This window comes from Rhamphochromis sp. 'chilingali', assembly GCF_963969265.1.
Source record: "Rhamphochromis sp. 'chilingali' genome assembly, chromosome: 19".
NCBI lineage: Eukaryota > Metazoa > Chordata > Actinopteri > Cichliformes > Cichlidae > Rhamphochromis > Rhamphochromis sp. 'chilingali'.
Window position 1 is genome coordinate 18,016,748 of NC_137946.1, and position 13,250 is coordinate 18,029,997.

General features: G+C 41.0%; 2 protein-coding genes across 9 annotated transcripts in view; both read right to left on the reverse strand.

Moving 5' to 3' along the window:
* The window catches only part of dclk1a (doublecortin-like kinase 1a), a 47,614-nt gene extending 44,388 nt beyond the window's left edge, over positions 1-3,226 (reverse strand). For 2 of the 3 annotated variants that reach the window (XM_080867486.1, XM_080867488.1), the window contains exons 1-3: positions 2,995-3,226; positions 2,026-2,421; positions 661-1,010 (exon numbers count right to left, since the gene is read on the reverse strand). In XM_080867486.1, coding sequence (XP_080723612.1) covers positions 661-1,010; positions 2,026-2,386 — 711 coding nt within the window. In that variant the 5' untranslated portion in view covers positions 2,387-2,421; positions 2,995-3,226. Of the gene's footprint in view, positions 1-660; positions 1,011-2,025; positions 2,422-2,518; positions 2,640-2,994 lie in introns of those variants that run through there. The other variant, XM_080867487.1, reaches the window with a different exon arrangement.
* Positions 3,227-6,623: 3,397 nt separating this feature from the next.
* Positions 6,624-12,792, reverse strand: ccdc169 (coiled-coil domain containing 169). Of its 6 annotated transcripts, none has more exons than XM_080867833.1 (8): positions 12,705-12,792; positions 12,524-12,606; positions 12,136-12,246; positions 11,708-11,748; positions 10,515-10,613; positions 10,040-10,093; positions 9,252-9,328; positions 6,624-8,914 (listed from the first exon to the last, which is right to left on the reverse strand). In XM_080867833.1, exons 1-8 carry the CDS (start codon positions 12,779-12,781, stop codon positions 8,716-8,718), a joined length of 741 nt encoding a protein of 246 aa, XP_080723959.1. In that variant the 5' UTR covers positions 12,782-12,792; the 3' UTR covers positions 6,624-8,715. The 6 variants fall into 6 exon arrangements, with proteins under 6 accessions (XP_080723959.1, XP_080723958.1, XP_080723961.1 ...); XM_080867832.1 differs by having other exon boundaries at positions 11,678-11,748; XM_080867835.1 differs by having other exon boundaries at positions 11,678-11,748; positions 12,524-12,619; positions 12,705-12,787.
* Positions 12,793-13,250: the final 458 nt, after the last annotated feature.

The window sequence follows — 13,250 nt, forward strand, 5'->3', positions numbered from 1 at the left end:
GTGTGATCCGCGTACACACACTACGTCTGCGTACACAACTGGTTTAAACCCTGTTCTTTTTATAGTGTCTGCCTCCCACCCACTGAGAGAGGAAGCGGGTTAGGTGGGTGGACTATCAAGGGGGGGTATGACTATGATTTCTGGCACACATCGCTGCAGCGTGGGTGAGAACTCAGACTCCATTCATAGATTTCTTTTTTTTCCCTTCATTTGACCTCTTTCAGTCTCTGTGCCGCTCTTTCCCTACACAGCTCCGGCTGTGAACGGGGACAAAAATGTTCGTCATTCATAAAAGGCTCAGGATCGTGTTCATTAAATATTTACACCCTTTTTTTGATTCCTTTACCAGACCATAGATCTTCAGTTCCCTTCTCCAATCCAGTCTAAAACAGCCATATAATATCTCCCTCTTTTTCTGAGTGTGTCTCTCAGTGGAGACACTCATCATGTGTGACACATCTCCCACTGGCTCCATTGTGAGATTTAGTTCGAATTTAATACAGGCTAACAGCCAATGTCATCCACAATAAAACCAATTCAAAGCCACGTCTAATGTTCTTTGATACCATGCAAACACTAACAGGCTGCTTATCTTCTGCAAGCGCAATTCTATTTACTCCATACAACTACAAATCAGTGAACCGTGTAAGGAATTCTCACCCGTTTGCCATCCACCGTGTAGATCTTCTTCACCACTCCAGAGTCGAGCTTTATGGCGTCTGTGATGTCGGTAAGGACCTGTTCATAGGAATGGGCTGTTTTCTTGTTCAGAAGAATCCTCACTGCTTTCCGGGGCTTCACTCCGCTCCGCACCACCGTCACAAGCTTCGGACGGATGAAGTCCTTGCTTTCGCGACCCTCTGAGGCGGTGGTCTTGGTGCTGCCCAGAGACGGAAGCCCGCGGGACGATGCTGCCGCAGCCTTGACGTTCACTGACCAGTTGGGGTTCACGTTCTTTGCGTAATCCAACTTTTTGTAGGCTTCGGTCGAACTGCAAACATAGCTTTCACCTATTGGGATGGGGGGTTGGAAAAAAGAGAGGGTATCAAAGATGGATTATTTAGAAAACAGCCAAACAAAAGAGATAATCTTTAGGCTTCTTTTGGCAAAAGAAATAGATTATAAAGAGTAAAAACTATATATTTGGGTGAGAATCTAAAGGTAAACTCTACTGAAGGGGTGAACACCATTCTTTAAAAAAATATACACTCTTATTTGTTCTGCTATATTCAGAGCGACGTGCATATAAAGGATATGATTAACATTGGTTTCAGATCCCTCAAACCATTCAGTGACCCCTGGTGCCCTTTAAATCCTGGAGGAGGCCACTCCCGTCACAATAGAGATGTTTCATCACTGGACGAATGCGATTACTCAGATCAGCTTTGTATTGATCTGAAGCGACCTTTCCATCTCAGGCGATAATTATGCCAGAGTCAGTGGACCCTATCAATGTTGAGGTCAAAGGTTTGTTTTTTTTTCTTTACTGTTTGCACATAATCAACAGTCCATATCATCTAAACCTGCTGCCAACAGCTTAGAGCTCTTCCTCTTTCACCCCTCCTGACCTAATGATATTGGCTTGTAACTTTTAGAGAGTAAAACAGACCAAGATAACCTGAGCTGACACACCGGATATCTGGACCGCCATCTGGCCATCAAATGAGTTGCATAATCTTAAAGCAGTCATCTACAGTGTGCTCACTGGGTTAGGCTTTTTTGTGTGAAGAAATGCCCCCTAAAAGTATCATGTACAGGCTGTTTCATATTATCTATCATTGGGGCTTCTTACTTTACATTTACAGTCTTGTTAGTGACCTTACTCTATGCAGCAGGAGGGGGAGCAAGGGAAGATCACATAACACCACAGCTCACAGGTCAGGGAGTGTTTACTCTTTTAGAGAGTAGAAGAGAGGCATCCTATTATGTTAGATAACCACAAACATGTTGATAAGGTCATAGATGAGAGGAAGTGTGTCTCAGTGCTTTGAATTGTCGCAGATATACATATGTATTTATACTGACCTTCTACTAGCTGTTCAATATTGGTGATTTTCTTTGACCCATCCAGGGTGTATATGGTCCGGACGCCCTGAGGCAGGTTGACATTGTCGGATAGGGAACGGGTCAGGTCCGCCAGCAGGGCGTCAAAGGTCCGGAACCTGTCAGCAGAAATGGCGTACACAATCCCATTGAAGTACCGGTCTCCATTGCGGTAGAAGCGGACTTTCTTGGCTCTCTTCTCCGCACTCAGTGTCTTCAGGGTCCGGGTCCGGTACAGACTGCAGTGGGCGCTGTGTGTGGGACTCAGCACACCGTTCATCTTCGCACTAGAGCGGCTGTGCCTCTGACCTTTGTCCCGCTCGTCAAAATGCTCCATCTCCATTTCGCTACCGAGGCTCACAAGTACGGCAGTACTGTCTGGGAAACAACAAAGAGGAGGGGAGGGGAGGGAGAAGATAAAGTTTGAACTACCGAATAACAAATGAAAAGGAGGTGCCGAAAATGAATATCCGACCCAAGAGAGGTTCGGAAGGCTGATATAACCGCCAGCCGGTATCCGTCGCTGGCGCACTGTCTCAAAATACCCCACTAATGACAGATTAAGTGCTCTTAAGCCGAGCAGTGGACAGTGCGCTTCTTGACGACCCACGCTGTGTGTGACAGTGCGCCCGAGCTACTGTGACGCGCAGATGGCTGGAGAGCCTCGGTCACGAATCGATAATAACCTATTAATTTGGCCCTATAAATATTCAGAAGAGCCGCAGCTGGACCAACATCCCTCCTGGGCCGGAGTTAAAACACAACATCGCGGTCCCGTTATAGATGCCCATCATTAAAATATGCCAGGTTATATTCTGCAGTCCCAAAAAGACTCGTTAAAAACATATAAAAGTGTGTTTCAAGACTTTGCAGCAAACCACAAATAAAACAGTTAATCACGCTGGTATGAGATGATAATAATAATTTTAAAAAGCAACTGCTCAGGCTTACCTACGCGAGCAATTAACGCTTCTGTGACGGTCACCTCCAGTCTGACTGACGCTTTAATTCCCAGCAGATGTGAGAAAGGAGTTCAGTGCGCTCGTCCCTGACACTGGACGCCGGTGATATGTGATGCTGTCCTGGCTGCAGTGTGTGAGCCCCCCCTGTGCGTCTCTTTGTTGTCCGGTTGATGTGCCCCACCACACCAAACCAGTGAATACGTGCGTGTGTGTGCTTGTGTGCGCGTTGTGAGAAAGCAAGCAGCAGAGGCTGGACTGGAAATGGACTTGGTAGCAGCTGCTTCCCCTCCCATTCTCTTTTCTGTTTTTTTTTTTTACACCCACCCTTTCTCTCTCCTCCTCCACGTCACTCTGTCGTGATTTTCATTCGGCGCCCCCACCCCTCATTAGGATGCAACCACACGCTTCCCACCCGTGCTGGGGAGGATGTTGGTCCTGCACCCCCACCCAGCCCCTCAAAAGCACGCGTCAACTGAGGTGGGTGGATGGTGGTGTCAACCCTGCTTTGTGGCATTTTAAATCATCACTGTGGTGCTCAGTAAAGAGAGAAAACAGATATTTTTCTGTGATTATTTTCCAGTTTAATTCCCTCCTCATATTTCACATAAATCATTATTTATAGCTTAACTGATCGTAAATGCAGCATTGTGTTTAACCCACATTTGCACGTGGGTTGTTATGTAATACTTTAACTCTATACACAAACCCACATGCTGTATTTCTTCTACAATGACTTACTGTTGTTGCTGTATGAAGACTTTTTTTTCTTGGGAATTAAATGTATGGATGAGCTCAAAAGAGGTTCAGTTACACTGAATTCATCAACGCAGAGAACTGAGAGATGTAAATGATGCTTCTGTCTCGTTTCTTCCTATGAGCTTTGAAATTTGAGGTTAAGACAGGAACCAGTCTCACAGTGCAGGAAGAGATAAAGACCGCTGACCTACATCATAGACTCCAGAGACTACAAAAATCCCACTCCACCACTCACTAATGAACCACACACATGCATGTGCGTATTATCTAACATTTATATGTGCCAGTGATGATGATAAAAAAAAAGAAGAACAAGAAGGTGCCGTCAATTTCTCACATCTTTGCCATTCGTTTATTTTATTTACAGCGTTATGTTTTGATGATGTCACTTTCATCAGTAATAATACAGAGTCTTTCTCTGTGTCTTTGTGTGTGATAATGAAACACCACAGCCTACCATGCTAGCCATGATCATCCCTTTATGACCACAGTGCTCCCATATTCTCATGGCTGCTTCCATCAGAAGATGGGTCCTTCCAGCAGGATAACATACCGTGTCCCAAAGCTCAGATCAACACAAACTGGTGTCTTGAACATGACAATGAGTTCAGTGCACTCGAATGTCCTCAACAGTCACCAGATTTCAGTCCACTAAAGTTCCTTTGGGATGTAGTTTAAGGAGGTTATGATGGATGTGCAACCAATAAATCTGCAGCAACTGTGTGACACTATCCTGTCAATATGGTACAAACTCTCAGAGGAACGTGTCCAGCACCTTGCTGAATTTGCGCCACAACAAAATAAGCATTGTTGAGAGCAATGTGTGTAAATGTGGGTCCAACCCAGTACTTGTACCTGATAAAGTGGCCTGTGAGTGCCCATGAATTCTTTACTGTGTGAGAGTGAAAGACAAATAAATACATTTAAAATAAAATAATTTAAAAAAACACACCCACAATTTTTTTTCTATTTTGGGGACTTGGTGTGCGTCACAAACAGAGAGGAGATGACACTCTCAGACATAATGTGATTTTCAAAAGAGAGTCAGATATGTCAGATTTATAAATTTCCACATTTTGTTCAAATAACAGATGAGAGCGCAGAGAAATGGATTTTGGTGTTGTGGTAGACTTAAAACAAACATATCTGATATTAGAACTGACAAAATGTGAGGTACACTGTGAAAGCAGCTCTGTTTGTCTTAGGATCATACAGTATCTTGCAGTTAGCAAGCAGCATTTCATAGTAATCAAGCATTTCAAACATATATTGCTTCCATCTACATTTGTGTCACCAGTGCCACTGACTAATTACAGACCGGGTGGAACAAAATCAGAATGAAATAAGCTTGGAAATACTGCATCCATACTAATTAGGTAAGTTCTTCATTTCTTCAATTCTTCATAGAGGCCAACTCTTGAAGCGTAGCACAGCATGACTCGTAGCAGATATAAAGAGAAGTGTGTGTGGTTAAGACTTTTAAGCCTCCATGTGGGCATGTATGATTTTATTTGTATATTATGTATGTAAGTGGACAGTTTTACAATCATAAAAACATATTTTTATGCCAAGCTCCTTTTCTCAGTAATGTGCATAACGGCCACGTTTTCATTCAAATGTTAGAAAAACACAAAAAGGCACGATGTAGAACACTTCTGCAAATACACTTCTGTGAGGTTATGATAAAGAAGCTGAAGCTCAATTGGATGGATTTATGGACTGATAACTGATATTGAAGTCTCATCTGGAGTAATTAAAACCTGCTTTCAATTTACAACCTGTGATTAATGTATTTTGATGCAATGCTTTCACACTACACAGAAGGGTGTGTGAACACGTGTGCTACCACAAAAGTGCGCGAGCCAAATGAATTAGCATAGTAATGCAGCAGTATTGTGAATCATTGTGTTTTGAGAGTCGCTGTTGTGATTTGTCATTCTCTTTCACCTGTCAGGAGAAGATATTTGGGTAGTTCCTCTGTGGCTGTGTGATTCATCGGCAAGACGCATTGAGTTGTAATAAATTAAAAAAGCTTATACGTGAAATTGAGATGGCAGAAGACTAGAGACTAGTTAGAAGGAGAGAGTGGTACACTGCAAATGTGCTCAGTGTTTCATGAGGCGATGTGAACTGGCTATGTCTAAATGAAGTCATGAATCTAAGATAAACAAGCTGTTGTGGATCACACTTAGAAGCGTACACCAAGTCAGCCATATCAAAAAGTAAATACCAGCTCAATAAACAAATTCCTCCCGTGGAAATTGAAGCATTAGGACTCGAGCTGATCAGGCGATACTTTTCAGAGGATTTACAGGGACAGGACAAAAAAATTAAATTATACAATTTATGCCTATGGCACCATGTTGTCCGCTTTGTGATTTTGTTTTAATTCAGTGTAATTCAGCAAGGCTGAGAAGAACTGAAACCATCCTACACGTTTCACAAATACAACTGAAGCAGTACTCCTGGTGTTTGTTTTTTTTGTTGTTTTTTTCCTATTCACTACTTCATCTCATATCGATAGTTTTCTGACACCCACATTTGAAAAGGTGGTCAGTAGGTGGGACATGGGTGACTGTTTGCTCTGTGGAGAAACTACAAACAGCGAGAGCGGTGATGTGGTGCTGCATACGTAATGTGAATCGTAGGAGGTGTTAAAAAAAACTGCAGTGACACAAGAAATGTTCAACTTGGCAGGCTTGTAGCACACTAGACTCAAAGCCTTCAGCTTGTTTCCTGTCCTGAAATAAAGGCCTTAGCCACAAAAGTTTAAAAACCCATATTTGAAACATTTCTCTTTTTAAATAATTCATCTCCTTGTTCAAAGAAACACGTAAGAAAACACTAAGCCCACACTTTGTTGTGAATGTAGCCTTTTATAGCTTGACATCAGGTTAATACTGTGGTTACCTTATCAAATGAAAAAAAATACAAAAATAAAAACACAATACCAACTGCAGCAAATGGACAGAAAAAACAAAATACATTCACATTCATGTTATTAAGTATGCCAGCTGAACTGCTTGTTAACACAAATATTTAATCAGCCAATCACACGACAGCAATTCAAAGCATTTAGGCATATGGACATGATCAAATTGATCTGCCAAAGTTCAAATTGAGCATCAGAATGGGGAATAAAGGTGGTTTCAGTGACTTTGAATGTGGCCTGGTTGTTTGTGCCAGAGAGTATTTCAGAAACTGCCGATCTACTGGGATCTTCCCACACAACCATCTTGAGAGTTTACAGAGAATGGTCAGAAAAAGAGAAAATATCCAATGAGTAGCAGTTCTCAGGTTGAAAATGTCTTGTTGATGTCAAAGGTCCGAGGAGAATGGACTTCTTCAAATTGAAGGCAACAGTAACTCAAATAACCAGAAGAGCATCTCTGAACACGCAACACGTTGAACCTTGAAGCAAACGAGCTACTGAAGTAGAATACCGCACCTCAGTATGGTATTACTTGCTATTTTTGGCCAGGATGTGTCCTTCAATACGCATATTAAACAAATATGTAGGACTGCTTCCTTGCATTTGCACAACATCTCTAAAATTAGAAACATCCTGTGTCAGAGTAATGCTGGAAAAACAAATTCTAGGCTGGACTACTGTAATTCATTATTATCAGGATGTCCTAAAAACTCCCTAAAAAGCCTTTGGCTGATCTAAAATGCTGCATCAAGAGTCCTGACAAGAGAAAGACAGTATTTCTCCCATTTTAGGTCCTCTTAATTGGCTCCATGTTAAATCCCGAATCAAATCTAAAGGTCCATCTCATATCAAAGACCTCATAGTACCACATAGAGCACTCAGACTGCTATCTTACTTGCGGTTCTGATTTTGTTTTGGTGACAGACACCCTCTCTGATTTTAGGATCAGGCCTGGTGACCCTGAATCCTCCCACTGCAGCACTGCAATAGGCTTAGGTTGCTGGGGGATTCCCATGATTCACTGAGCAATTCTCATTCATTCACCTGTTCTTGCTCATTATGTGTTTATCCACCACTTTACTTTTAATCATTAGTCATTATTAATCTCTGGCTCTTCTCCACACCGTGTCTTTTGTCCTGTCTCCCTCCCCTCACCCCCAACCAGCTGCTGCAGGTGGTTGCCCCTCCCTCAAAATTGGTTCTGATGGGGGTTCCTTCTGATTGTTTGGGTTTTCTCTGTATTACTGTGGGCTCTCAACCTTACAATATAAAGTGCCTTGTGATGACTGAGAACTATATAAATAAAATTTAACTGAATCGAAAAAGGGCTCACAAAAATTGGACGACAGAAGATAGGAAAAATGTCGTCTGGCAAGATGAGTCTTGCCACTGAAACATTTAGCTGGCAGCATCAGAATTTGGTATAAACAATTTGAAAGCATGGATCCATCATACCTTTTGTCAGCAGTTCAGGCTGCTGGAGGTGGTGTAATGGTGTGAGAGATATTTTCTTGGCACACGTTGGGTCAATTAGTATCAGCGCTGTATTGTTTAAACACCACAGCCTGCCTGAGTGTTGTTGCTAATAATCTGTTTATGACCACTGTGTACCCATCTTCTGATGGCTGCTTGCAGCAGGACACTGCATCATGTCACAAAGCTCAAATCACCTCAAATTTTACTCAAATGTCTTCAACAATCACCAGATCTCAATCCAGTACAGCAACTTTGAGTTGTGGTGAAATGGGATATTTAGATCATGGATGTGCAGCCAACAAATGTACAGCCACTGCATGATGCAAAAAGGACCAAAATCTGTGAGGAATTATTCTAGCAGGTTGTTGAATCAATACCATAAAGAATTGTGGCAGCTCTTAAAGAAAAAGGAGGTCCAGCTGAGTACTGGACAATACAAAGTGTACCTAATTAAGTGGCTGGTTAGTGTAGAAACTGCAGTATTTCAACATAATCAGTCGCAATGTGAACTAAAGCATAACCAAAAGCAACATGACTAAGTTTGGGTTACGGATCGTGCTTCGGGTTGTGCTTAAGCGTGGGTAACCTGCTTTTCCTTTGTAATTTCTTCTCTCCTTTTCTCTCTGCTATTCTTCCACCATCACCTCCTCCTCTTTCTTTCACAAAGGCCTCGCCACCATCTTCTTCTCCTCCCTCTTTTCCTTTCTTAGAATCAGCCTCTGCCTTCCTGCCAGTCTGCTTCCCTCTAAGCAACAGGAGATGAAAGGGAGAAAAGTACAATTTATATCTACCAAAATTGCTTTGATTAAAACAACAATGTCAGTGGCTTTATCTAACAGTCATTATGTCAATAATAGCCTTAGAAAATGTCAGAATCTATTTATTTATTTACAGCATGAATTGTTTGTCAAGCATGAATACACAGTTAAGGAGTTGAGGGAAAACTGATTTCAGTGACACATGTATTGCTTCCTCCCAAATTAATAAGTGAAGCTCATTCTGCATTCATTCTATAAAGCATGTTATTGCGCTGCAGTTTATGTTATTTTGTCCATAATCTGTGGGCCTTGTGCTTCACAGACCTCATTTGTTTGCTCTCTGGTGCCCTCTGTGGCTGTGCAAAGTACTGTCTTCTTTGAGCTTCATGGGTAGATGACAGCTGTAGGAGAAGAGAACCGATTAGTAATTCAAGTCCACTCTAGACCAGGAGTGTCAAACAAAAGGTCCGTGGGCAGGAATTGGCCCAGTAAAGACTCAAATCTGGCTCACTGGAAGGCTTTGAAAAATGTGAAGAAGTGCATAGATTTTGAACTTTTAACTTTATTTTCATCAGTTTTACAGCTGGGCAAGCAATGAGCTACCAGAACCTTTTTCTGTAATTTTACACATTATTATGAAGAAAAACGTAAATGCACCATTAAACTGACATTTTTGTACATTAAAGACATCTCAGTGATTAAATCTTCAGTTAAATGTACTTTTCTGGTCTGGCCCACTTAAGATCAGAGTGTGCTATATGTGGCCCATGATGTAAAATGAGTTTGACATCCCTGCTGTAGACACATGATGTAAAGCTGCAGTAACTGTGACCTATGGTCTCTAAAACACAGTTTCACTTCAGCTTGCGCTCTGCAGAAACCTGTTTTGTTGCAACATACAGAGGAAAGTCCTTGACTTCCTTTTTTGCCTGAGCAGACTGACCTGTTATATAACAGGAGAATAAATGAGAGCTGCATGAAAAAAGCAGAAACACAGTATGCAGAGTATGTCATTAGAAGTATAACACTTACTGTAACACTTACCAGAGCATGTGTTTAGCAGTCAAGGATTAGTCGTTAACGGGTATTTGCTTAAGATTGTGACTGCTTACCTTAGCAATTTCTGACAGGTATGCCCGCCTCTCATCATTGGTTTTATGAAAAGCCTGAAATTTGGAAAAAACAGCAAGCTATACCGTCACAAATTTGTATTCATGAGCCACGCTTGTTCTATCAGGCAATAATCTATCTGCTCGTGGGTACAATGTGTGTATGTTTGTGTGTGCACTTCTCAAGTCTTCAATGTTAATTAGCAACAGGGATTACTGACTGCACGTGTCGTTTGCTAAACCAGCATTCAGCGAATATCTCTCTCTTTGTTGAGCAGAACAATAAACAAAACTAAATCTTTCTCAATCCACTGCTAATGGTGGCTACTCACAAGTAAACTATTTATTACCTGGAAAAAACTAAAGCTGCTTGTCTAAGAAATTAAAAAAAACAAAACATAAGTAGAACAGCAGACGTTGTGACCTCAAACAATCCCTCTCACTGTTCTATGTCAAAAGGGACAGCTAGGAGTCACACCTTTCCTTCTTGTTCAATTTGAAGATGACAATCCATTAGCTGACTCTGGAGGTCAGATTTCTCCCCGGTCAGGAGCTTCAGACGTTGTCTCAGTGTTTCCTGTGCCAAAGCGTTCCCGTTAATTAGAAACAAATCACGACAAAGAGGCCACAGAGTACGAGGGTGTCACGCTGCTGAATTACCAATCAATTTGTTCTTGAATTGCACTGTGCTGCCTGACGGGATCAAACAATAGCAGCATCGTTAATGCAGAAAACACGAGTACAAAAATGGACTGAGCTCATACGTATTTTAATAACCATATAAACACATTAGCCCTGTGAAATGGTAAGATTTATAGCCCAGAAAAGACCAGTAAGACCTTTGCAATTTTCTAGGTTTGGAACAGTCTGCTTCTTTTCATTGTGCACCTGAGAGGAGAGTGTTTTAAGGTTGCAATACTTGAAATCTATGAGTACCACTCTCTGAATATCAGTCTGATGTCTTCGGATCAGCCAAGTGTTCTTTTCTGCTTGGTTAGATCACATTTTTTTTCTTCCTAATCATTAATTGTGTTAGAGTTGTATGCCACTAAGAGGATGCATTTGAGGCACTGAGATCACTAATCAGAAATATTCTTAGCCTCATTCTTTAGAGCTTTAGACATAGTAGCATGCTCTTGTATTGCTTACTTTACCAGAACACTTTCATTTACCTCCATATTAACAGTATCGTGATAACATTCCTCTCACATGCTCACTCTCTCATACTGTCATGCTCAGTTTGTCTAAAGACTTCCAGTATGCAATATTGTTTCCTTGGTTACACTAATAAGCATCTGTTAGCACTGCTCTAAGAAATACACACATATTTAGACTGTATTGTGCAACCTTTGGTGTGCCTTAAAGTATTGTAATTAGTGTGTATTACTCTCCCATGGTTTGTAATCCTGTGATTACAGCGCTGTGATTAAACTCTGGCTTATTCATCCTGCATCAGCAGGAGAATAGAGAGCAGCTGGCCAAACAGTTCTGCCTGTGCTGTCCACTCTCTTTAACCGATTCTGCATCTCTGGCTCTATCTTGTGGCGCGTGCTTCTGTCTTACACTTGCAGCTCCCTCTCGCTTTGTCAAACTGTCCTTGGAAAAAAAATATCAAATTTAACAAAACTGATAAAGACAAACCCTCAGTGGAAAATGAACATTTGCGCTCACCACTGGCATGTCCTCATACGACCGAATAGAAGCCAGTCGGTCTGCAAAAAAAAGCAAGAGCATTTGAGTATTATGTGTGTATGCATAATACTGAAAAAAAAAACTTCTCGAGATGGGTGGAAGTATTCCATCTTGTCTTATTTATTGCACTAAATGGAAAAAGAGAGTTTATTTGAAAAATAAATATTTTCCTCCCAAGTTGCCTATTTTACACGAGCAACATCATCATCACAAATGCTTCATGTATTGGAAATGTTGAGCTCATATATTTAAAAGAGTTTTTGCAGATGACACTACTCTTGATCTGGAGAAAGATAACCACACTATACACAGAGGTATAGTGTTGTTACTTACAAACACTTGTGAAAAAACTGCAACATAATGAATGTGCTTTCACAGTAAAGTTTTTTGAAAGCCTGAGAACTTACCCACAGGGTTTCCTCTTATGTCTTCCAGTCTCTCACGGATGAGTGAGATCTGCCGTTCCAGCTGCCCATTTAGCTCTACCTGTGTCTCATACCTTGTCCTCCACTCATTTCCTGATACATCAGCAGAAACATAGAAAACCATCATAATATAGTCCTTTTGAGGACTGAAGACATTACCGACAACAAAAAGAGAACCATGTCTGACCTTTATTTTTTTTTCTGGAGGTCCTAATGTAATATCATGTGGTAAACAGTACTCAAGCTAACATACATTTAAACACATACACTCACTAGACAGTTTATTACACCTGTTCAAGCGCTCTTTAGCACGGATATTTAGTCAACCAATTGACCAACCAATTCTACCAGTCACTTTAATTTTGCTTACCTTCCCCATCAACACTGTGCAGTCTTTCTTGGAGTTCACTCGTGGTACTCCGCAGATCAGACACTGACTCTTCAAGCATTTCTCTACGACCAAGAACTAAATTATACTATTCTTGCAGTGTGTAAGTTAACATTTATTTAAACAAACAAAAAAGGTCTTTCTGTTGTTATTTCAGACTTACTTCATCCCCCTCTCCTTTTCCAGTTCTACCTGCAGCCGTGCCAACGCGTATTTACAGTCCTCGCTAGCTTTAGCCATGTTTCTGAAAAAAATCCAAGCTTTGTTTGGGTTTCTACGGAAACCGCCGTTTCCGGTGTTGTGCCAAAAAGTGATCGCGTGCCAAAAAATGATATCCAGTGTTTTTTGTGTTTTTTATTTGTGTTTTTTATGTGGAATATCTTTACGTATCTTGGTAGAGAGACCTCCGTGAACAGGGTTTACAAAGGGGTTATATATCAAATCATAAAATTAGATGTTTTTTTAAGTATCTTTATAACTCCCTCTATTGTACTTACATTATAACCAACCCGGTCCATTTTGTCCACTTAAAGTATGTTTACAGAACTATTGTTATATTTGTTGCAATATCTGCTATCCTCTTGGCCAGATTACTCTTAAAAACACGTTTTTAATATCAACCAGATTTTTATAACTGGAAAAATTAAGGATATATAGAAGTCACTGCCAAAAACAGACGCTTCTACCTTGTTACACGAATGTTGTTTGT